This window comes from Rhineura floridana, chromosome 5, assembly GCF_030035675.1.
Source record: "Rhineura floridana isolate rRhiFlo1 chromosome 5, rRhiFlo1.hap2, whole genome shotgun sequence".
Classification (NCBI taxonomy): Eukaryota; Metazoa; Chordata; class Lepidosauria; order Squamata; family Rhineuridae; genus Rhineura; species Rhineura floridana.
In genome coordinates, this window is record NC_084484.1 from 100,152,583 (window position 1) to 100,177,895 (window position 25,313).

Here is a 25,313-nt window from a genome sequence, read left to right on the forward strand (position 1 = left end):
AGATCTGAAAACCAAAGTAAATAAAAGGCTGTGGCCTAAATCAGCAGCGGGGAATCTCTGACTTGCCAATCTAATTAGGCCCATGAGGCCTCCCCATTTGACTGAGAGGCTGTTTCCGCCAAGCCCCGCCCATCTACAGTACATATGATCTCAGGTGTGGGGCAAGTAAATGTGCAACTCCATAAAGGAGTGGAGTTTGACAGGTGGGTGCCCCAGTCCACTTGTCAAAGTTGGCCCAAGGGGGATGGTGAAGGATTTAGCTTGACTGATGGATATCCAATTCTCCACTCCTGGTCTATGGACCAGGAGTTGGCAGCAGGGGCAAGGAGAGAGGAGGAAGAGATGAACTTGGGGTTAGTTCTAGATCTAGACAATCTGGATTGGGACACTTAAGAGCAGCTGGAGGTCACCCGTGCCTGGCAAGCTAAGAGTATTATGCGTAAGAACCAATACCTTCATATACATTGCTTTTTTGAGTGTGCAGTTGTAGTGCTATGGCCACATTTGAAACTATCTCACCACAAAATCCTACAACTAGAATATGTCTATAGCACACAGAGCCTTCCACCAACTGAGACTGGTGCACTAGTTACAGTCCCTAATGGACAGAAATAGCCTGCCCATAACTTTGAGTACCACTCACATATTGGAATGTTAATCTCCAGATTAGATATTTAAATGCTGTATACATATGGCAACCTTTGAAGACACTTCAAAAACTATAGGATGTGGACTATAGGGAGTCCAACTGCTATGTTTTTACTGGGGCCTGCCAACAAGGGATACATTGTGCTGGTTCTTAAACATCTACGCTGACTGACAATCCATTTCAAAGTGCCGGTACTTACTTTAAAGGTCTGCATGGCTTGGGACTGACGAACCAGAAGGCAAGCCTTCTCCCATATCAACCCATGTTAAGGTCTTCCTTTGGAGGCCCTTCACTGTTTGGTATCCCATTACTTTTATTGTTATATTGCCTATATTGGTTTTTTGGCTGCTTTATTATAAAGGGCTTGTGTCTCCTGCGAGCAGTATGCCAACAGTGCATGACATACATGTAAAAAAAATGCCTTTAGTATGTCAGATATCAGGTTTCCCTTGATATCAAGGTTTTTTTTAGTGTGCAGTTAGACACCAAATGTGCAGCTGGAAAACTGATAATGTGCAGTTGGAACATGGGGAGGAAACAACACAGGTATATGTGTTACTTAAATGCTAGTCAATGACAAGGACAGCATGTACACAAATCATGTAAGGGCAGAATGCACTCAGTTTCCATACTTAAAACAAACTGCCCAAATCAGACCATTCATAGGGCTGGACTGAGTCTGAGCCACACCATCTAGAAACCCTCTGAAAATGATTCATTGGCAATAACTTGTTTCTACAGACAATACAAAGTACTCTGGCAGAGAGAACTGAGCAGACCATCCTGCCGACTGCAGAGTACACACTGAACACAACTGCCAACCTGGCTCTGGTTTGACTCCACTGAGTCCCCTGGCTGAAGGAGCAACTTGTGCAGAGTTTATTGCTGCTTTGTTGTGGAATTTTTTTTTTAATCATGTATGGCCAAATGTCAGCAGATTTCTCTCATCCACAGTTATTTTCAGACAATTAGTAGATCAGCATATATTCCAGTAGATCTATTGAGATTTTAGCAGACCTGGCAATATTAGAAAAGGTTCAGAGCACAAACTTATATCTCACTGTCCTTTAGTTTGTCCAGAGGCCTTACGCACTTGCCTTCCCCTACCTAGTTCAGTCTGTTGGGCCTAGTAGCTGTTAGTTGGGAGATTCGCTCTGAGCTTGTGTTGCTGCAGCTGATGAGAGAAGGGTATGAGAAGGAAGGATAAGAAACCTGCAGGCCCTGAAGAGTTGGGGCCTGTCCCGTGACATTTTTTTTACACTGAGACTAACAGTGAATCATTGCTGTAAGAACTTAGCAGAACCAGAACTAAGTTCTGCCAAAAGGCTGAGGAACAAGACCTTCAAGGACAGAGAGGAACTCTAACTGTAGCTGCTGGAAACAGTTTTTGGAGTTCCTTTCTGGCTAGGCCAAGCCTAAGCCAAGGTCTATGTCTGACTCCGTGCAGGGATATTTTCAGTCAAGAATGGGGGGGGGGGAGAGTTACCCTGCTTTTTCTCTTTTTTTACCCATATGTATGCCCCTTGCCCCTGAACCCACAAATACCCAAACAATAATATCTTATGGTGTATTTCACTTTGATTACCTAAAAGGGGGCAAGCTAACAGACTGCCCAGCATCTCTGGAAGGGGGAGGAAACAGTCCAAGACTTGTCTAGCTGAAGTAACCATAGACTGTATATTAATGGTTTACATGATCCCTGATACATATTTACTTTTCCTAAAAAGGTTTTGCGGTGGTAAAATTCATAAAAATAATACAGATAATGTGGCAGTCCATAACAAAAGTACTGAGTCCTATGGAGAAACTGCCACTAATATATGGTGTAAGCAAGGAGCAATGAATGCTTTGTGATCATTTGGCTTTTTCATCTTTTCTTAGTGGGGGTTGTCCAATGGGGAACTTGTGCAGCTGGGAAATTTGCTTTTAAAAAACCCTGCCTAGTATTTTATGATAAAAGGATCCCAGGCAGCAACACTTTTAGGACTTTTGCCCTAAACTTAAGAAAAGTTACCAGTTAGAGGCCTAGTACTGGACTTAGATGGATCGGTAAGGCACCTGCAGATGTTCACAACAGCCACAGCATACGGCATTGCTATTTATCAGGCAAAATAACGCTATTAAAATCATGCTTCTGTCGACTCCTCCCCTCCCGTTTCTGAAAAGCGAAAGCTAGAAATCCAGCTAGTTTCACCATCTTCCTTCTTTGAAATTCACACTTCCCCTCCCCACAAAATCACGGTATTTTGTGAGCACCCCTTCTTTAGTTAACTCATAATCACCTCCGAGTGAACAAAAGAAGCAGATTGGGTTTACGAAGCTCGAGGAAACAAGATTTTTACAGGCACTGGAACCTAAAGCACTGTAAAATACCAATCGATTTTCTACATCCGGATCACGAGAAAGCTCGTATACCTTTCAAAAGCTGCACGGAAAAGACAATCTCATCAGGCGTGCCTTTCCATTCACCTCCCTGAAAATTCCTAGCATGATTTCCCCTTTTACACAATTCTTAAAATACAACTCTTAAGAGCGAAAAGCGTTCCCTAAAAATAAGCCCGAGAGTTCTTCAGCTCTGTAGGGGTAAAAAAAGATACAGAGAGAAACCGTGCCTCCGCGAGAGGAGTCCATGGAAAGAAACAAGATATTTAACTCCATATAGCCAAGACTGATTTCCAACAGGGAGCCTTGAGAGCGCGAGAGAAGGAGGCGGGAACTTCAGGGAGCAAAAGCAAACACCTCCCGTAGTCGCGGGAGCTACATGTACAAGCCGACACCCAAAATCTTGCCTCCGCCTCATAAGCTACATAACCACAACATGCCCAGCTCTATACAAAAACGTTCACCGCATCGCCGCGACCCTCTTCCACGCACTCTCACCGCACTGAGAAGAATCCCGCTCTTGGTTTGCGCCATCGCCATTTTAGCTCCAGTACAAAAGCCGCAGCTGGCAGGAAGCTTCCTTTTTCCCAGGGCCCTTTTCTCCGATTCAAGGTACTTCCGGGGCGGAGACTGGCTCAGGGGAAATTTATGTTTTCCCTTCGCTTTCTTTCTGCGACTTGCGGATGTAGAGAGGCAGCGCTGTTTTTAGTTTGCGTGCGTCACAGACTCTCTGCTACCCTACAGACGCACTGCTAGTTTGCGTGCGTCTCAGACGCACTGCCTTGCTTTGCAGGCTTTTTGGTCCCACTCTTTACTCCCCTCCCCGCTGTGCACGTGTGTTTGTGTATATACACACGAAAAGACACACAGAGTAAGTGTTGGGATTTCAAATAAAAGCTGTGAGTCAAGACAACAGCTTTACAGTCAGAATGGCATAATTCTCAGGAATGTGACATATGCCAAAAAGATGCTTAAAAGGGGGGGATGTTAAATAGAATTTAATGTTGTCTGATCCAGAAAGATATATAAAGCACTTCAGGAGCTCTCCAAGCGGTGTACATAATAAAACTGTAGATAAAATGCAGCTATAAACCACAGGCTGTTGAAAACAAATGTGAGTAAAATAATTATTGTTCCTGCAACAGCTGGTATAGCACAGTGGGGAGGAGAGCCTGGCTGGGAGTCCAGAGTCTGTGAGTTCAAATCCCCGCTCGTGTCTCCTGGGAGTCAAGGACCAGCTGAATACTGCTTACCATGAAAATCCTATTCATAGGGTCGCCATAAGTCGGGATCGACTTGAAGGCAGTCCATTTCATTTGTTTCAGGCAGAACAAACTCAAATGCAACTGTAGTTTTAGATTGTGGTATGCTCTTAAACCATCAATTAAACCAAGGCAATAGATAACATGGTGCCCTCCAGATGTTGTTGAGCTGCAACTTTCATCATCCCTGACTTTTGGTCACAATGACTGGGGCTGATGAAAGTTGTCATTCAGCAACTTGGAGGGCCCACATTGGCTACTCCTAGCAGTGCCCCAAAACAGCTGGTATAGCATAGTGGGAAGGAGAGCCTGGCTGCGAGTCCAGAGTCTGTCAGTTCAAATCCCCGCTCTTGTCTCCTGGGTGTAAAAGGCCAGCTAAAGATCACCCCCACAGTGAGTGGCTCAGGGGTTGCGTGCCCCTACCACCTGTGCAGCCGTGGGCAAGCTGCATAGTCCCAAGGAGCCCAGTTGCCCCACAGCTGGCAGTTGCGGACAAGAAAGGGGCTGGTTTGTGCAGCTGTGGCAAGCTGAGCAGGCCCTAGGCAGCTGGGGAGGACTAGCCTCAGAGGGAGGCAATGGTAAATAAACCCCCTGTAAATACCGCTTACCATGAAAACCCTATTCATAGGGTAGCCATATGTCAGGATTGACTTGAAGGCAGTCCATTTCCATTTCAATTATCATTCCAACACAGATAAAATCAATAAAACTTTTTAAATGAGCATGAAAATGAAATGGACTGCTTTCAAGTCAATCCCGACTTATGGCGACCCTATGAATAGGGTTTTCATGGTAAGCGGTATTCAGAAGCGGTTTACCATTGCCTTCCTCTGAGGCTGAGAGGCAATGACTGGCCCAAGGTCACCAGTGTGCTTCATGGCTGTGTGGGGATTTGAACCACACTGGCTAAATGAGCATAGGTAACTAATATTAGGTCGTCTAAAGTAAGTCCCTATGGTGTTAGCGTCATGACTCTAGTTCCAGAAATGTTCTCTTCTAATATTCCTGGACTTGAAGATTGCTTTAGGAAAGATTTCTAGAGCCTGAGAGGCTTTGACAACCAGGATTAATTTCAATCTATCTTAACTTCTCCTTAAAAAACAAAAACAAAAAACCTTAAATGGTTCAATCCTGACTGTTCTTAAAGCATCTGTATAGATACCATACATTTAAAGCACATTCCCACTCTGGCAACAGTCCTGGAAACTGTAGTTTGTTAAGGGTGTTGGGAACTGTAGCACTGTGCAGGGTAAACTACAGTTTCCCAGATTCTTTTGAGGGGGCTGGAGGGGGGTAAATATACTTTAAATGTATGGTGCGTACATTGGTACTGATGGTATCCCAATATTGTTTTATTTTTTTCTGAAACTGGCTACTCCTCTGAGCCTCACCTATTGACGTAGAAATAAAAGCATATCCAGATTCTGCTGAACTTCACCTCCCATCATCCCTGGCTATTGGCCATGCTTGCTGGGGCTGATGGGAGTTGTAGTTCAGCAACATCTGGAGGGCCAAAGGTTTTCTACACCTGCACTAGTCGGAAAAATAAACTAGATTTAAAATAAATAATTTGCAAAGCCTTTTTGTGTGTAGTTTTCATACGTTAAAATATTGATGGCAATATGGAAAAGACTAGCTTGGAGCAGGAATGTGTTGCAATTACTCAACTACAGCTGTGCATTTGCATTATAACCTCATAAAATTAAAAAAAACCACATTTTAACTGTCATTGCTCAAAGAATCCTGGGAATTGCATTTACTAACTTTCCCAATTACAATTACCAGAGTTCCTTGAAGGACATGATTTCAACCAGTTTGTGGTGCAGATAAATCTTCTTGTTATGTAGTCTACTAATAACAATTTACTAGGTGTCAGCTTAAAGAATATGCTTTATGTACATGCAACCTGGAGTTTGCTTAGTTCAAGTCAATGGGCAATACTTCTGAGCACATGCATTGGATTGTGCTGTAAGGCATAGCATATTTTCCCCTCAGAAACATATGGATAAAATATAACAGGGGACCCAAAAACTACAAAAGGATTGGAATGCACCACAGTGATTTTCACATATGTTCCTCTACTAAGGATCATTTAACAGGTCACAGATTAAGCACTCGTGTGCATGCTTGCAGCATATGCTCATGTATATGAAGTGGGTACGAGGAGTCACTGCTACATGTAGATATGACATAGTAACCACGTGTAGCCAGTTCAAATTCAGTGTATGCTGCATGTACAGATACTTTAATCTGTACCTGTTCAGTGATCCTTAGTAAATTAATAAATGGGAAAATAATTATAATGTGGTACACCTTGTTTGATCACAATCCACTATTACGTATACATGTGGCACCTTACTGCAACTGGCCACAGGGCACTGCAGACATTAATATGGTTTCTTTCTCGGGGGTTATTTCTTGAGATCCTTTTGTGCATACCTTTACCTGCTGAGATATGGCTGGCAGGATTGAATGGGAAGGTGTTTTCCATTGCGTGAGAGTGTGTGAGGTGCCTTTTCATTATGGGTGCCCCCATCTTGAGACTGTCTGTGCCCCTGAACAGCCTGCGTGTGCCTAGGTGGGTCAGGACTCCTTGGATGTGCCACCTTTTCCTAGGTAGTTGCTCTGTGGCCCCTCCCACCTTGAGAGCTCTGTCAATGGCTACTAACCCGGATGGTGGAGACAGTATGCTTCTGAATACCTGTTGCTGGAAACCTCAGGAGCAGAAGAGCACTGTTGCTCTCAGGTCCTGCTTGCGGGCTTCCCATAGGCATCTGGTTGGTCACAGTGAGAACAGGGTGCTGGACTAACTAGTCCTGTCAAGAAGAGGAAGACCCTCAAGGTGCCTAACCAGAGAGTAGAAAATATGAGAAATGTTTATTGCAGCCTGTGATGTTCCTGTAGGTTAAGCATCTGTAAATATGGTAAGTGCGGGACTATTAGGTGATGTATGGTAATTGACTGAGGGAAAAGGGGGAGTACATGGGTGAGAAGCTGAAGTATGCTGGATGATGATTGGCTGAGTGGCTGGCTGGCTGGCTGAAGGTATAAATGGAGGTTTGTGAGTGATGAGGGAGGTTGAGTCGGTTAAGGGGGAGAAGTTGTTGAGTTGGTTAGAGTGAGGTCGTTTGGTGAGGGTTGGTTGGCAGAGTTCTGAGGGAAGTTTGGATTGTATTTGGCTGATATTTAAAGAGTATATATATGAACAGAAACATAAAGAGTGACCATATATGAAACCATATGCTTGTGAAACATTCCTAAAGTAATCTTGTTATTTCCTGTTGTTAGTAAATAAATACTTATTTGGTTTACCAAAGGCCTGATCCTTGGCTGGGGGAATATACAGACCAGAAGGGAGGGCAAGGTAATTACCAAGGCTGAACAGAAACTGTATCTAATGGTGGCAGTGGTGAAGGGAGATATTGTAACAAGTCAAGTATCCAGAGCAACCCAGAGTTGTATGCTTTATATATAAAGATACAAGGGGGTTGGGAACAGCATAGGCACACAGTCACAAAGTAACCAGCTATAGAGAGACTGAGGCAAAGTCTCTGGGAGTATTGGTTACAGCACATGACTGGTGGTGCTGCCTAGCAGTGGGATCTAGTGAGATCTGTGCTAGAGCGGAGTGAGAAACCATATAAAGGACGGTTCTGACTGGTGGTGTCCCTGGCGGTGCCTAGTGAAAGGCAGTAACCACAAGCAGGTGGGAACCTGACAGGGAGAACCAGGGAAGGATGTCACATGTGGTGGCTGTAGTGGTGGGATACGAACAAAAAGAGAGGTGGGATACGAACAAAAGGAGAGTTCAGATACAAACAGAAGAGAGTCCCTAAACAGTGGTGTGACTGTAAAGGAATAACAAATAAAGATTACTTGTGAGCGTGTGGCAAAGAGTGAGTGGCAAAGAGTGAGTGAGCTCCGAGAAACATGGCTGAGTTCATAAAGATGAAAAAAGAGGAGCTGGTGGAAAAATGTATAGAGTACCATTTACCTCATGAGGGTAAAGGGGTGGATGAATTGAGAGTGGCATTAATAACATATACGACAATCCAAACCAAAGAACCTGCAAGAGAAGAAACCACAGAGGGATGTTTAAGTAATCCTGCTTATGTGGAGTATTTAAGAGAGAAGTTAAAATTGGAGGCTGAGAAATTGAGAATGGAGAGTGAAAAATTGAGAAAGGAGACTGAGGAAAAAGATAAGGATAGAAAAATTGCAATGGTAAAAATGAGAATGGAGGTGGAGGAAAAGGAAAAGCAACGCGTGATGGAGGCTGAAAGATTGAGACTGGAAGTGGAGGAAAAGGAAAAGCAACGTCTGATGGAGTTGGAGGAAAAGGAAAAGCAGCGAATGTTGGAGATGGAAAGGTTGAGAATGGATACTGAGATACAAGTGGAAAGATTAAAATTGGATAGAGAGAAATTTCACTCTGAGGAGACAACGAAAGAGAGAGATGGAGCAAAAATAAAAATTACTCCAAAGGACTTCGCTGTCTATGAACCTACTCAAGATCCTCAAATTTACCTCACAACGTTTGAAAAGGCAGCTCAGATGTGGGGGCTACCTGAAGATAAATACATGCAGTATTTATCAAATCTGATTAAAGGGGAATTGGCTGAAGTGTATCAGTACTTCCCTTCAGACAGGCCAGTAACATATGCTGAATTCAAAGAAGCAGTGTTTAAAAGATTCAGACTGGGGCCTGATTATTTTAGAAAGCTTTTCAGAAACTGCCAGATACAGACAGGGAGGTTTTTCGTGGAGCTGGGAGCAAAACTGATAGATATATTTGGGAAATGGCTGACAAGTGCAAAAGCTCAGTCTGTGGAAGAGGTGAAAAACCTCATGATATTGGATCAGTTGTACCATCAATTGCCGCCCGAAATTAGGTTGCTGGTGAAAGATCATTCCCCTAAATCTGTAACAGAAGCAGCGGAGCTGGCAGATCATTTTGCCTCAAACAGAACTGGGTGGATGGCAAAACCACTAAGAGATTTCAAAGCTAGACCAAATAACAATGGCAGAAAAGATGTGGCACCACAGAGAGTAAAACCTCAAATAAAATCAGAAGGCCACAAGACACCTCAGTTTGGGTCTGTGTTCCCTAAAACAGAGGAAAAAGTTTGCTACCGATGTGGGAAGCCAGGCCATCTGCGTTTTCAATGTGAGAGTGTAAACCCCCTCAGTAATCCTGTTCAAGGAAGGACAGTAAAGAGTGAACTGAGAGAGGGAGAACCGAAAAAGATACAGTTCTGTCAAATAAGCTGGTCAAAGGTTCAAGATTTGGACTCAAGTTTGAGAGAAGAAGTGTGTGTGAAGGGGCAAAATATTGGGCTTTGCTAGATACTGGGGCTGCTCAGACCTTACTGAGGCCAGATTTAATAAGATCTGAAGAAATTTTACCTCAGGAAAAGCTGGTAATCCAAGGAGTGAGAGGCGAACCAGAAAGCATTCCCATGGCCCTAATAAAACTAAAATGGAGGGGAAAGGAGGAGACGTACAAAGTGGGTATCAATGCTCAGCAAGAAGAACCTGTGATTTTGGGCAGAGATATTATGGGGGCAGGAGGAAAAATTTATGTGGTGACCAGACAACAACTGGGCAAAGCAGCAGAAGCCATTTTGTCAGAGGCTGAAGAAAACAGGGTAGAACCTGTGATCGAGCCTGAGGTTGCCATAACAACTGCTAGTATGCCTAGAGTGAATGAAACATTGTTACAAATGGGGTCTGCCACAGAGACACAGCAGTTCAGAGAGGAGCTGAAAAATGATAGCAGTTTGAATGTAGTGAAGGAAAAAGCCTTCCAAAACAGAATCCCCTTTACAGAAACTCTGAGGGATCAAACTGTGTGGGAGAATGGTGTGCTGTACAGGCTGAGGTTGCCTAATGAATGGGAGAACCACTGTGAAAATGTGGGGAAAAGTGGGGGGAAATCAAAAGCTCTACTAAGATTTCCTATTCCATTGGTGTGCTACGTTGTGAAAGAAACCTCACCCATTTGGTACCTTTATGGGGGGAAGGACTTTGGAAATGCACCACCTACATCTTTGGTTAAAAACTACATTAGTCTTCAGAGTTCTCCTTCTCATACATCCACGAGGCATGGGTGTAATACATCCTGTGGGGAAAAAGGAAGGAACCCAGATTTCTTGATGGAAATACAATTAAGCAGGGTGAGATTCAAGCCTGAAGTATATTCATCTGGCGAATCAGAATGTGAGGTCAACTTGTTAAAGCAACCAGTTTCTTGTCAAGTGGTTCAAGATCTTGAGAACAGAGATCGTTTGGATACATCTCAGATGAATAAATTTCTATACCTGTACTGTAGTAAAGAAATGTTTAGAAAGGCACATTCTAATATGTTGACAGTCAAAGCATTGCAGGTGTGTCCTGAGTCAGGCAGATCACAAGAGTGTTGTTTACGAGTGTCATTAGTGCCACTTCATCTCAGTATTGATCAGGATACCCTGAGGTTCTTGAAGGATTTCTTCACTAGTCTGTCTACAGAAGTAAAAATCCTAATGACTCTAGATCATGGGGTTAAAAAGCCTCATGGTGCAGACATAATATGTACCTTACCCAAGCATCCCAGTAGTTTAAAGGAGCCAAGCCCAATTATTTCTTTCTCATTACACAAACAAGTGAGTCAGAATGGAAGAGTGCTTGAGGAAATCAGGAAACAAGTGAGAACATTTTTAGGTATGGCTGGTTTTTACAGAAAGTTTATAAAGGGGTTTGGAGAGATAGCAATCCCACTGCATGAGTTAACGCAGAAAAAGTGTGCTGAGTGTGTGAGATGGGATGAACTGTGCCAAAAGGCTTTCAATCAGTTGAAGCAAGTGCTGTGTCAGGGTCCGATATTGATAGCTCCAGACTTTGAACAACCATTTATAGTGGCAACAGATGCATCTGATTTGGCTCTTGGAGTTGTGCTGATGCAAGAGCAAGAAGGCATCAAGCACGCCATTGCCTACTTAAGTCGCAAACTGTTGTCAAGGGAAAGAAACTACTCTTCGGTCCAGAAGGAGTGCCTGGCAGTCGTGTGGGGCCTGGGAAAGCTGAGACCCTACGTCTGGGGAAGGAAGTGCATGGTCATCACGGATCATCGCGCGTTGCTGTGGCTGGACACTATGTAAAATAGCAACACCATGCTGCAAAGGTGGTCCTGGGCACTGCAAGAGTACCAGATAGACTTTGTTTACATCAAGGGAAACGACAACGTGTTGCCAGATGGACTTTCGAGGCAGATGGCGGATACTACAATCAAGTGAGCAAGATGTAACATATAAAGGACACTTTACCCCAAAGTGATGGACACTTGTATATAAACGCGACGTATTAGTCCTGGGTCCTCTGCTGTTATTTAAGGGGGGGAATGTGATGTTCCTGTAGGTTAAGCATCTGTAAATATGGTAAGTGCGGGACTATTAGGTGATGTATGGTAATTGACTGAGGGAAAAGGGGGAGTACATGGGTGAGAAGCTGAATTATGCTGGATGATGATTGGCTGGCTGGATGGCTGGCTGAAGGTATAAATGGAGGTTTGTGAGTGATGAGGGGAGTTGAGTCGGTTAAGGGGGAGAAGTTGTTGAGTTGGTTGGAGTGAGGTCATTTGGTGAGGGTTGGTTGGCAGAGTTCTGAGGGAAATTTGGATTATATCTGGCTGATATTTAAAGAGTATATATATGAACAGAAACATAAAGAGTGACCATATATGAAATCATACGCTTGTGAAACATTCCTAAAGTAATCTTGTTATTTCCTGTTGTTAGTAAATAAATACTTATTTGGTTTACCAAAGGCCTGATCCTTGGCTGGGGGAATATACAGACCAGAAGGGAGGGCAAGGTAATTACCAAGGCTGAACAGAAACTGTATCTAATGGTGGCAGTGGTGAAGGGAGATATTGTAACAAGTCAAGTATCCAGAGCAACCCAGAAGTTGTATGCTTTATATATAAAGATACAAAGGGGTTGGGAACAGCATAGGCACACAGTCACAAAGTAACCAGCTATAGAGAGACTGAGGCAAGGTCTCTGGGAGTATTGGTTACAGCACATGACTGGTGGTGCTGCCTAGCAGTGGGATCTAGTGAGATCTGTGCTAGAGTGGAGTGAGAAACCATATAAAGGATGGTCCTGAGTGGTGGTGTCCCTGGTGGTGCCTAGTGAAAGGCAGTAGCCACAAGCAGGTGGGAACCTGACAGGGAGAACCAGCGAAGGATGTCACACAGCCCAATAAATAATTTCTGCAATAAAAATTTATCATATTCTCTACTCTCTGCTGTTTGGGCACCTTGAGGATCTCCCTCTTCTTGGCTGGATGGTTTTTGGGTGCTTCCCTCTGCTTTTTTGCTGCTAGACTACATGAGCTGCTGGCCAGATACAGCAAGGATCTTCTGTTCTTAACTCCAGCGACTGCCAGAAGCCCCTGAAGAGTCTGCTGTGCCCAGACTGCTTGAACCCTCTCTTCTGCCTGATAACACCTGTTCTGAACATTATGGCACTCACCCCCCTCCATTGTCTCTTTTCTCTGCCCCCTTCTTGACACTTCTCTTCTCCTTTTTCCACTGGATTTGCTGCTCCTTTATTCTCCTAGTCCCTACCTATACCTTATTGCAGTGGTTCCCAACCTTTATGAGTATGGGGCCCCCTTTGTAAGCTCAAAATTTTTTGTAACACCCCCTCACATGCTAATTGTAATTTTAGACTCTGTTAATTGAAAAAAAATGTGTGTGGCAAAATCACATCTCCAAATATCCCTTTTCATAAAAAGCTCCCTGCAGACAGGGAGGTGTTGCTTTCTTTTCTTAATGCAAAGGTCCAATCAAAATTGGTATTCCCCCCAGTCTGTAGAGTCCTGTCTCCCAACATCAGTGGGTTACAGTGTGGACTAAGACCCAAGTTCAAATCTGCACTCAGCCAGGAAGCCCACTGGGTGACCAGAGCTTGGAAGATTACTTTTAAAAAGTAATAAATTACAGTTACAGTTACATGGCCCAAAAAAGTAGTAATTACCGTTACAGTTACAATTGCTCTGAAAGTGATTACTTTACTTTTTCTCAAAAGTAATCACTACAGTTATATTTCAGTTACTTTTAAAAACAATGCCTACAAGGTGCTGGCCTTGGCTGCTGCACCTCTAAGTAGCCTAAAACAACATTAAAAATAAACACACACAGAGAAGGTAGTAGAATAATACTTTTACAAATTCTTCAAAACTCAATTTCATGGTATCCTAGAACATTTGCAGCTCCCATTTTATTCTAAACCAGGCCCAAAGTATTAGTGCTGGCAAATCTGAGCTTAAGCTGACAATTAATGAAGGTAACTTTTTCACAATCTAACAGAACTGTATGTCCTTGTGCAAAGGTTATATTCAGAAAGATGATGACTCTTTAAACTCTTATTTAAAGTTTTTAGGCAGCTACTATGTCTTTACTGCCCAAACGCAGAACAAAGCCTATTAATTCTGACAGTGTCCTATATTAACTTATCAGTAGTTCAGGGATTATATAGCCATGAGAGTGGCTGTATACTATAGCCAGCATGGATTTTTCACATTCCGCAATGTTAAATGGAAAATACCCCCGCATGCCATTCTGATGCTTCCCATAAGCTCATTTCAAAACAAAACCTTACAAAATTTATAGTTCTGAACTCAGAAACGCTTGCTTAACAACCCTTTCAATTTTCATGGCGATACACAAAACAGAGAGAATAGAGAGTTCAAAGTCTAAAAAGAGAGAGAAAAACTCAGAGCCCATTTGGACTTTTTTCTGCGAGTTCTCATAATCTGTTGAAATTCATTAAAAATCAGCCATGTTCACAGAGTACCTGTAATCCTAATACTGACTTTGCCCCATACTCTGACCTTCATCTACTGCAGTTTAAAAGTTAAAAAAAAATGCCCGGTTGATTTTTAATTAATTTAAGAAATTTTGGCTGGAAGCCTATTATAACGCAGGGCATGCTCAGTAAGGACCAACTGTCAGTGTTCTAAAAGCCTCACAGCTGCTGAGCTTGGCTAATAAGAGGGCCACACCACACCAGACTTGATTTCAGTTGAGACAGTCATGGCTTCCCTCAAAGAATCCTGAGAAGTGTAGTTTGTGAAGGGTGCTGAGAGGAGACTCCTATTCCACTGACAGAGCTCCAGTGGCCAGACTGGTTTAACAGTCAGCCACTCTGACTGAAGGTCTGTGAGAGGAACTGGGCATCTCCTAGCAACTCTCAGCACCCTTCACTAACTACACTTCCCAGGATTCTTTGAGAGAAGCCATGATTGGCTTTGAGTCATGGCTTCGAGAGAAGCCATGATAAATTCTTTTAAATTGTTTTTAAAAGATGTGTTTTTAAATTTGTATATTTGTTTTTAATGTTTTTAGTTATTGTAAACCGCCCAGAGAGCTTCGGCTATGGGGTGGTATATAAATACACTAAATAAATAGATAAATAAATAATGATTGTCCAAAGTGTAATAGAGGCCTGGTGTGGATGTGGCCAGGGACAGCTTTGTTTTAAATTTCAGTGGGAGGTAGAGTTACCAGGTTCAGGTCCTGAGACTGATCCTGTATCTTTAGGAGAAGAGAAAGTCAGCCAAGTGCAGGTGTTCTTGCAACATTGTAATGGGAAAAACCACAAGGTAGAATTCTGCTTTCCCCCTGCCCAACTTTGAAAGATACAGAAGATGTCTTGGTTGACAGGCCCAGCCTGGTCAGTTTTACCTATCCTAATCATAATTGCATAGGAGTAAATCTGATTCAACTCAATAATCATACAAATGATCAGACGTGCCTTTTCCCTCCTTCCCCTCTCCTCTCCCTGCCTCCTCCCCTCCCCTCTTCCTTCTTCTGCCTCCCCTGCCCACTCCAGCCCTCCGTCCCTCCCTCCCTGGTCAGTTTTACTTATCCTAAGCATGACTGCATGGGAGTAAATCCCACTGAACTCAATAAACATGCAAATGACCGCATCTGTCTTTCTTCTCCCCTCCCCCTCCTGCCTGCTCCCATCCCAGTCCTCCCCTCTGCCTTTCCACCCCTCCCTCCTCCCCCTCCTCCCTTCCCCATCCCCTGTGGTCAGATTCACCTATCCTAAGCATGATTGCCATGTGTGTGTGTGTAAATCCCACTTAACTCAATAAGCATGCAAATGATCAATCCATTCTCAGCAAACTTGCGCAGGATCCCATTTCTTACCTCCCAGATTAAAAAGCAAGGAAATTCACTAATATGCAAAAAACCTTGCGGTTTAAGAATGTACCTATAGCCCACAGATATTTCTACCAAACTTTAAAAAGCAGGGAAATTGGGCAGCTATAGTAAATGCACCAGGGGACCAGGAGACCTGAATTCCTCTCTGAGATATTGTACTGCCCTACAAACTTGTCAAAATGCAAACACAATTTGGGTTGGTCTTTCACCGTCCAATCCACCTGCTGTGTAGCTTGGAAGAATTTGATAATATGTGCCTCTGAGCATATGGTGAGTGGTGGCAACACCTGTAATCAGCCCAAATAATAGAAAGAAGATATGTCCTGTGCTGATCTTGTTTTAGCCGGGAGGAAGCAACATTATTAAGACAGTTGATATAGTTCAGATGGTCACTTTAAATATGTCTGATTTACTTTGCAATTTTAGTGAAGTTTCCTATAGGAAATCATTTTCTTTTGCTTTTGTTTCTATGAATATGTGAAGTACAGCAACACTTTGCAAAATTTATACTAAAAAAATTCCAAACATAACTGTGGAATAATGGCACTGACTTCTGCAAAATAGTCTCCAGTGGACATCAGAAGTATCTCAATCTGCACAAGATAAGACAGTGGAAGGTGAAATATATTCTAGCAAAATTCTAGATGTGCTCTATGTTTTTAATTGATCGTGAACACCTTGCCTTAAATAAAGTGGTTTAAACATAGCAGGCTAAAAACATGCATCCTCTTTTTTCCAACAGCTAGAGTCATTGCTGAAGTAGCAACATATTGTGATCAGTCTGATTTTACATCAAACTGCAGTTTCAGATTCAACTGTTAATGCACCCAAAATAGAAATAGAACATAACCGCCAATATAAAACACAAAAGGCTGTCTTCACCATCACATGACTATGACCAATAAGAAGGCTTTGAAATTAATAAAAATAAATTTGACACAGATTTCTAGAATGAACAAGGAGGGAGGAAATTTTCTGGTTTAGATTCTCTGTAGAAACATTAGTAACACAGGAAAGAAGCAAAGTAAGAAGAACACCAACAAACATACAAAAATATAATTCTCCATCTTTGGAGATGGCAGGTGTTGCCACCACTCACCATATGCTCAGAGGCACATGTTACCAAATTCTTCCAAGCTACACAGCAAGTGGATTGGACTGTGAAAGACCAACCCAAATTGTGTTTGCATTTTGACAACTTTGTAGGGCAGTACAATATCTCAGAGAGGAGTTCAGGTCTCCTGCTCCCCTAGTGCATTCACTATAGCTGCCCAATTTCCCTGCTTTTTAAAGTTTGGTAGAAGTATCTCTGGGCTATAGGTACATTCTTAAACCGCAAGGTTTTTTTGCGTATTAGTGATAATAACTAAGATGCTAAGCAAAAAATAGCCAATTAATCTCAGCTATGGAATCCATTCCTGACCTAACTTCAGAGCTCAATACTATACACATATGAATTTGCATTGCTCAGTGTGCTCTTACAATTAATTCAAAATGTTACAAAGAATGTGGAGGCACACACAACCTTAGTTAGGATCAAACCTCTTTAAACACAAGCTAAAACAAAAGACAAATATTTACTTTCAGAACATTATTTTCATTATAATTGCTTTTATATACAGCTCCTCAGTCAGAAAATTAGAAGAGTAGTGAATGTGATCCCTTCAGCACTTCACAGTAATATGTTCCCCTCTTACTACAGGCAGCGAGAAGTCAGCGTGACCATAAAACCACTTCTACATATCATCAATGATTTACAGCCTATTCTGGACAACAATACACCCCTCCCGCAGGCCCTGGGTGCTACACCTGCCCTTGCTTAGAAACAGCCCTGTAACCTCAAACAGCTACTTACCAGCAACAACAGGCCATATAACAGAGATACAAATGGAGGGACCAGATCCTGTGGCAGACCCAGATGCCATTTCTGACTTTAGTTCTGTTTTATCTAGCAACACTACTGAAGGACCTAATAATATCACCCACACATAAACATCAATAGGACTATTGCTGGCTGGGAGGTAGACTGTGATGTTCCTATATTAATGTATATAGGGTAAGTGTTGTTGTTTTAGAAGATACATGGTAAGTGGAGTGAAAGAGGAGGGGGAGTGAATGGGCAGTAGAATGCGAGATGATTGGCTGAGTGTTTAAAATGGCTGAATGTATAAAAGGAAGAGTGAGAGTGGAATCCGGGGGGTAGAAGAGAACTGATTGGGTTGCTTGGTGGGGTTTAGAGAGTTGTTTGCCAGGAGGGAGGTGGAGTTCGGATTAGTATTGAGTAAAACCATATGCTTATGTGCCTTAAGAAGAAATCTTGTTAATCTTGTTAGCTTTGTTATCTGTAATAAATACTTAATTTGGTTTACCAAAGGCCTGATCCTTGGCTGGGGTTTCACAGACCAGAAGGGAGGGTAAGGTAATGACCAAGGCTGAAGGGGAACTGTAACAAATGGTGGCAGCGGTGAAGAGAATAACAATACCAGTATTCAGTCTCTGGGAATACTAGTATTGGGACGTTACTGGTGGTTGCCTAGCAGGGGGATCTGTTGAGATCTGTGCTAGAGCGGGGAGAGAAACCATAAGAGAGAGCGGTCCAGACTGGTGGAGTCCCTGGTGGTGCCTAGAGACAGGCAGTAACCACGAGCAGGTAGGAACCTGACAGGGAGAGCCAGGGAAGGACGCATCACACGTGGTGTCAGTAGCGGTGGGATACGAACAACAGAGAATCCAGATACAGTGGTGTGGCAAACAGAAATAACAAAACAAGATTTCTTGTGAGAGTGACTGGCAAAGAGTGTGTGGCAAAGAGTGAGTGAACTCAAACACCATGGCTGAACATATAAAAATGAAAAGAGAGGAGCTGGTGGAGAAGTGCATAACATTCAATTTACCTCACGAGGGTAAAGGGGTAGATGAATTGAGGGTAGCACTTATAGGATTTGTAACTGCCCAGCAAAAACAACCTGTCAGAGAAGAGACCCCAGAAGGGTGCGAGAGGGGTGGCTGAGCTACCACGGGCAGAGAATGGGGTGGGGGTATTAGGATGAGAAAGGGAGTATGTGAGAGGGGTGGCTGAGCGACTGCGGGGAGAGAATGGGGTAGGGGTGTTAGGATGAGTGATGGAGTGTGCAAGAGGGGGTGGCTGAGCGAGTGCAGGCAAGAGAGTGGGAGTAACGATGTTACCGTAACTCTCACACACACAGAGCTCCTCACCTCCATTCTGCTGCTGCCTCCTCCATCCTTGTCCTCAGGCTTTCTCCCTCCGGTCCTTTCTTCTCCACCACTGTGCATTCTTGAAGCATTTTTTCTCTTTCTCTCCACTTCCTCCCTCGTGCCTCTAACACAGAGCACAAGGGAAGAGCAGCTCTGCGCAGAAGCCCAGTATAAGGCACATGTCTTTCATCCACCAATCACAGCAGCATACTTCCCCTGTTCCCCCCGTAACATCCAAATGTAACGAGGAAACATTATAGTTACAGCTGAAAAGTAATAAAATTACCACTTGTTCTGTTACAAGCAAAATGTAACAAAGTTACCCACTCATTACTCAAAAAAGTAGTGAATTACAAGTAACTTGTTATTTCTAACAAGTTACTTCCAAGCTCTGTGGGTAACCTTGGACCAGACACAGTCTCCCAGCCTGACTTTTCTCACAGGATTGGTGTAAGGATAAAATGGAAAGTTGAGGAACCATGTGACCACCTTGAGCAACTTGGAGGAAAGGGGGGTATAAATGTAATAATAATTAAATAAATATATTTCAGCTGAAGTATATGGACCCCAGCCTCAGCTAACCTGCCAACTTTTTAAATAATAATAATAATAATGAAGCAGCCGCAATGTAGTAGTGGTGGGGATGCTAGAATGTGAAGACAAAAGGGTAGATAAATTGAGGGGGGTTAGTGCTTTTAGGCCTTGGGATGATCATCAGAATTGATGACTTGGTTAGAGTGCATTCGGGGAATGAGACCGGAGCAGAAGACAGATCAGTGCATGCACACACACAATCACACCTGCCTCTCCTGCAAGCATCTGCAGGCATGCAGGCATTTGGGCATGTGGGAGGGGGAAAGACCTCAACTGCTGCAGCATCTTGGAGAGACTGGGAGAGGCAGAGTGTAGGTGGAAAAAAAGGAGGATGGTGGCACACACACTTAGGAGGGCAAGCAAGTCTTGAGTTTCCTCACTACACTTAGCTCCATCTGGGCTTGGGTGCCCTGGCAGTGGTCTTCCATGTTTTAGGGATGCCAAGGAAATGATAAGTCAGATCCAGGTTTGCTTACAAGGAGAAGTTTATTGAGTAACCTACAGTGCACAGGTGTACCCAATGGGCGGATCAGACTGCAAGGTCCTGCACAAACCGTTGACCAGTCTGAACCCCAGACTGGGCAACAAGAATTATTTATATAGTATACTTCTTTACAGGCACAGTGGTGATATTATATAAGTAATTAATTGCAATAGAGCATTATGCCATAACTTTCTCAGCTTAGTAAGTCATTGCACTAATTGGTACTGCTGACAAGCAGAGCATCCTGGCATCCTAGAGCTAGTTTTCTGACAGAGCATCAGACTGCTCCTTGGAATGTAATCTCGTTAGCCCCTTAGATAAAGTACCAGATGGGCTATGAGCTAACTATTTACATTGACCGTCTTTGACCTATCTTTCAAGCTGCCAGAAAGATGCTAAGTGCTAAGGATGGCAAGGTTCTGGAGGAGAAAGTGCAGGCCTCCATGCCTAAAAGCGGCTATACATTTGCCTACAGGGCTGAAGGTGAGATCTGGGTGGCCTCGCAAATAAGAATAATTTTTAAAAGGAGGTGGCAGCGAAGCAGGAGCCAAGAGAGGCAGCCAGGCAGGCTGCCAGGAAGGAAGGGGGAAATCAGCCTTTCCTTGTAGCCTTGCTTCTTTTTGCTTCACGAAAAGCCCTCTCCTCTCGTTCTGAGTAAGCGTGTCAGCAGCAGCGGCAGTGCAAGAAGGGAGTCAGCAACAGCAATCCCCTCTTCCTCCTGGAAGCTCCACCATCAGCCTCCTTTGGCATGTTTTAAAGGCAGATTCTTGCCCTCGGCCTGTCTAAAAGACATTCCGGTGCTTCAGCAAAAGTCCTCCCCTCTCGTTTGGAGTAAGGGGGAAGTGTCATCTGCAGTGGCAGTGGGGAGCGGACAGTGTTCAGGGAGTGAAGACTTTTTAAAAAAATAATAATTAATTTCTTTACTGTTCATGGCCCCCTCTGGATTACTTCATGGCCCCCAGGGAGGTCATGGCCCCTAGGTTGGGAACCACTGCCTTATTGTAACTAAGCCAAAGTACGTGTAATTAAAATAATTACATATTTTTCATGGTTTCATTTCCTTCTTCCTCTGTTGTTTCCCTGTCTGGAAACCCCTTGGGATGAGGACCTGTTTTTTTGTAATGCGCCATGTACATAGATGTTAATAATGTGAAACTCCTTGCCCCAGGAGGTTGGGGTTGTCTCCGATTTGGCCAATGTTCTATTGCTGCTGGAACACTTCTATTTTTCAGAAAGCCTTTTTTTTGCTGCTGCGTAGATTTCCTGGCACTTTTAAAGTTTATTCACTTTAACATTTTATTGCTGCTTTCTGTATTTTAATTTTTGTTTTGTTTTTTAAAATGCTTTCCTTTGTTACTCATTTTGGGCAGCATTGTATTAGAAGGGAAACAGGTGATTTAAATCTCTTAATAAATAAATATGACCATACTTTATCATGGTGTACTGTGACGAATGCCAATATTTTGATGTAGTGTTAGAGCATCTGGGATTTCTCTCCCACCCCTTGCAATTAACCTTGAATAGACAGCTATCCATTGTATTCTTTCTGAATGTGCATCTTCTAGTTAAGCATACCCGTATAATGGCTCTGCAAGTCTGAGCTGGCCAAAACCAGCAAGCACTTTTGAACTGTAAGTTCAGGGACATTAGGGAGGTAGAACTAACCCCTAAATAATTTTCTGGTTGACCACAGAAAACACTTAATCAGGGATGGAGTTGATTTCATGACTGGGCGAAACAACAATCCATTTTAGGAAGGAAGCTGACTTCTACTGGTATCACATTGCCTTTATCCTTAGTTGGTTTCCTGGAAACATCTGTTCAGGAGTCCAAAGCTACTCTCTCTTAGAGACCTCTCTTCTGCAAGGATACACTCTGAAACCTGTTCAAACAGGCAACATGTAACTAGTTATGCTACAATGCCTTTATTGACTCTGTGTGTGTGTGTATGCCTGGCCTTCCCCTTTTCTCCTTTTCCCCCTAATAAAATTATTTATATTTTGACAGTTGGCTTCATTGAACTGTACTACAGAAAAACACGTGTTCGTGTTTCTCTTTAAATTATTTTATCAACCTTCATCCAATAGATTCCAGAGCAGTGAAAGACATAATACACTAAAATATACAATAAAACCACATCATTAACCGGTAGAAAACAATTAAAGCTCTATTAAAAATGCCACAGCAGCATCTCATTTGTTTCATGACTTTTGTTTAGTCATAAGAAAGTATAATGTGTAAGACTGTGCATCCAGAGCGGATGCAAAAGGAAGAAAAAAGTGATTATCATGTACTTTGCCTATTCTGACCCAGGGCAAGATTTTAGGTGGTGTGATAAGATTCTAAGATTAAGACTCAGCTCCTTTTAAAAAGTATTTACTGTGTTTTTATCATCAAACTATGCATTGCTCATATGTATTTTATGTCTAGAGGAAAGTTGAACTTGGTCTCTTGAGTCTTTTGTATAAATGAAATGTCAATTGGGAGTTGGTGTATTTTCTTCAATAAAGGGTTGTAGTGTATTGGACCTTCAGGCTTGCCATACAAGAACTGCTGAGTCACCCCAGGCTGTGGCAGTTTCAATTTCGAGTCCTGTCTTACAAGCAGCACCAGGTTGTGGCCTTGTTCTCTTCATATCATTAGTTAGTAAAGTTCTTCTTGTTGTAGATCCTCTGTGTGGCCTTTTTCTTCATAATACTTTTCCCTGGTGACGAGGATGGGATTTTGTGAGGCACACAGAGTGTTTTTTCTTCATCCATTAAAGGAGAGAACATTTCTCTTTAGACTGGATTAGGACATCAGCTTGGGCCTTGTGGAAATCACTGCAAAGCACTCCAGGTCAGTGTGTATTTTTGTGGAATATGGCCACCCAAGGGCATCTTGAAGAATTTAACCCTGAATATCCCAGCAAGTGGGAAAGTTATGCAGCAAGGCTGGAGTTTTACTTGGCAGCAAATGGCATTACAGAGTCAGAGAAGAAGCATGCTGTGTTACTCAGTGTCTGTGGGGCAGACACCTTGGACCTAGCCAGGCCCTTCTAGCACCAGCAAAATTTGCTAATACATCTTATGAGAATATCCTGAATGCTTTACAAGGACATTTCTCTCCAAAACTGTCTGAAATAGCACAACATAATTCTTTCTACAAACGTAATCAGGGCCCAACAGAGAGTGTGTCACTGTATGTTGCTTAACTTGGATGTGGCAAAACACTGCAACTTCCCCAACCTTGAGGAGATGCTGCGTAATCGCCTGGTCTGTGGGTTGCATGACGAGGGCCTGCAAAAGCGTCTGTTTGCAAAAGGACAGCTCATGTTTAAGACTGTACTAGAGGCAGCAGCCAGCACCCAAGAAGTGCATTTGACAAGGAATTCACCCTGCTCAGAAACCCAGCTGTCTAAAGATTCCAATCAACAACTTCCAGAGATCCACAGGCTGCGGTGCAAATGTTCATCAACCACAGTAGGTGCTGCAGGACCTCTGAGATCCAGACAAGATTCTCCAATGAAATGTAAGCTGTGGTGGATCCCATGAACGTCATGCCTGTCATTTCAGAGGTGTACACTGTTGGTATTGTCAAAAGGTTGGGCACATTGAGCGAGTATGCCAAGCCAGTGTGGAAGCAGCCGCCCTTAGGAGTGTAGAGGTAGGGAAAACACCATCAAGGACACAAAGTAGTTCCACACACACTGTAGAGAAGTGTCCGGAGGCAGAGCTGGGGTCCCGGGGAGTTGGCAGAAGAGGATTCCTATGGATGGCAGAGGGGAGGGGGAGGAACTTCCCTCCTTTGGAGTGAAGACGAAACAGAGGAAATGCCAGTGATAGGGTCGCCTAGCAACGGGGAGCCTGAGAGCTTTGAAGTTTCAGAATCCTCCCTAGACATTCTCACGCCCCCCCTTCTTCGAAGCTCAGAGCAAGAGGAAGAAGAGGGAGGGCTGCCAACAGCAGAAAAGCGGCGAGACAGTTTACCATCAGCTCCTCCTCTATCCCCCATACTGAAATCGGAAACTTCAGAAGAGGAGGGGGCCATGCTTCCCCCCTCACCACGCACACGTAGACAGCTGAAAAGACAGGAGAGAAGGGGGGAAGGCGGGCAGTACCTGAGGGACAGTTAAGGAGGAGCAAAAGGTTGCGCGCCCGTTTGGCCCCTTCTTAAAGAACAGGCGGGAAGCAGCCCCTTGCTCTGTCAACTTTCTCCCAATGCTGCAGGACCTGTATCCCTGTATTGCTTCATGAGAAGATGCAGTTTTTGCTTGGACATCACTCTAATAAAACACAAATTACTTACAACCTCTGGTCTGGTTCCTGAGTCTCATCCTGGGCCTGACAGCTTGACAGAGCCACCTAAATCACCCTCAACGCTCTCTTCACTTGACGGGGACAAGATGTCAAAGGGAGCAGCGGGGGGGATGAACCCCACTTCTGAGACGGAAGAAGTGAAGCTCTTGAGGACTAAGGTAGCTGATTTGCAGACGGATGTTCAAGCCCTGCTAGCAGCAGTCAAGGCGCTGAAGACGGATAATCAAACCTTGAAGGTCACGATAGACCAGATGCGAACAGCCCCTCCAGCTGCCGCAGTAAAGGTTCCCATTGGACTGCCCCCAAAATACACGGGACAAAGTGATCAGTTGGCAACCTTCGTGGCTCAATGTGAGTTATATCTGGATGTCAGGCACACGGAATTCCCAGACGATAGGGCTAAAGTAGCTTTCGTGATTAGCCTCCTGGAGGGAGAAGCTGCAAAATGGGTGACTCCGTATCTCGTGAGAAAGGATACTGTCTTAAGAAGGTACAGAGGATTTATACAAGAGATGACCGAGATGTTTCAAGACCCGCAAAGAGCTGAAACAGTAGCGCGGCAGCTAGGCACTCTGAAGCAAGCTAAAGGGACAGTTTCCGAGTACACTAATGCTTTTAAAATTCTGTCCCAGGAAACGGGCTACAATGACGCCACCCTGATGTTTATGTACCGGAGTGGATTAAATGCTGAAATCCTGGATGAACTGGCCAGGACCTCCCCCCCCCGCTGACCTACCAGGGCTCATCCGGCTATGTCTACAGATAGATCACCGAATGGAAGGAAGGCGCCTGGAAAGGAAGCAGGAGGTCCCGAGATACTCAGCCTCGGCATCCCGCAGCAAGACCCTTCCCACTGCATGGATGACAGGTAATGCAACTGAGGGACAGGGAGGGGCTAGACCAAGACTGTCGGAAGAAGAAAAGGAAAGACGACGCCGGGAACGTTTATGCTTTTATTGTTCAAAGCCGGGCCATGCGGCCAGAGACTGTGGACTCAAAGGGGGGAAAGCCGAGCCGTCGGGAAACTAGAACACCCAGTCCATGTGCAGGCCGGTGGACTGGGGGCAGCGTTGTATAAAGGCCCCCCAACGATCCAACCTCCCTCAAAAGGGGTGTTGGTCTTGCCTATTCGGATTACAACTTCCAGAGGAGTGGTGTTTAATTCCACCGCCTTAATTGACAGTGGAGCCTCCACAAATTTTATTGATGCAAA

The 25,313-nt window shown here is 43.8% G+C and overlaps 1 protein-coding gene and 1 pseudogene across 2 annotated transcripts in view; one reads left to right on the forward strand and one right to left on the reverse strand.

Annotated features, from left to right (window-relative positions):
* Positions 1-3,676, reverse strand: part of MORC3 (MORC family CW-type zinc finger 3) — a 71,777-nt gene extending 68,101 nt beyond the window's left edge. The window contains exon 1 of one of the 2 annotated variants that reach the window (XM_061627698.1): positions 3,530-3,676. In XM_061627698.1, the coding sequence (XP_061483682.1) occupies positions 3,530-3,571 (42 nt within the window). In that variant the 5' untranslated portion in view covers positions 3,572-3,676. The remainder of the gene's footprint in view (positions 1-3,529) is intronic. The other variant, XM_061627700.1, reaches the window with a different exon arrangement.
* A 6,310-nt stretch (positions 3,677-9,986) lies between these two features.
* The window catches only part of LOC133386085 (uncharacterized), a 28,258-nt pseudogene continuing 12,931 nt past the window's right edge, over positions 9,987-25,313 (forward strand).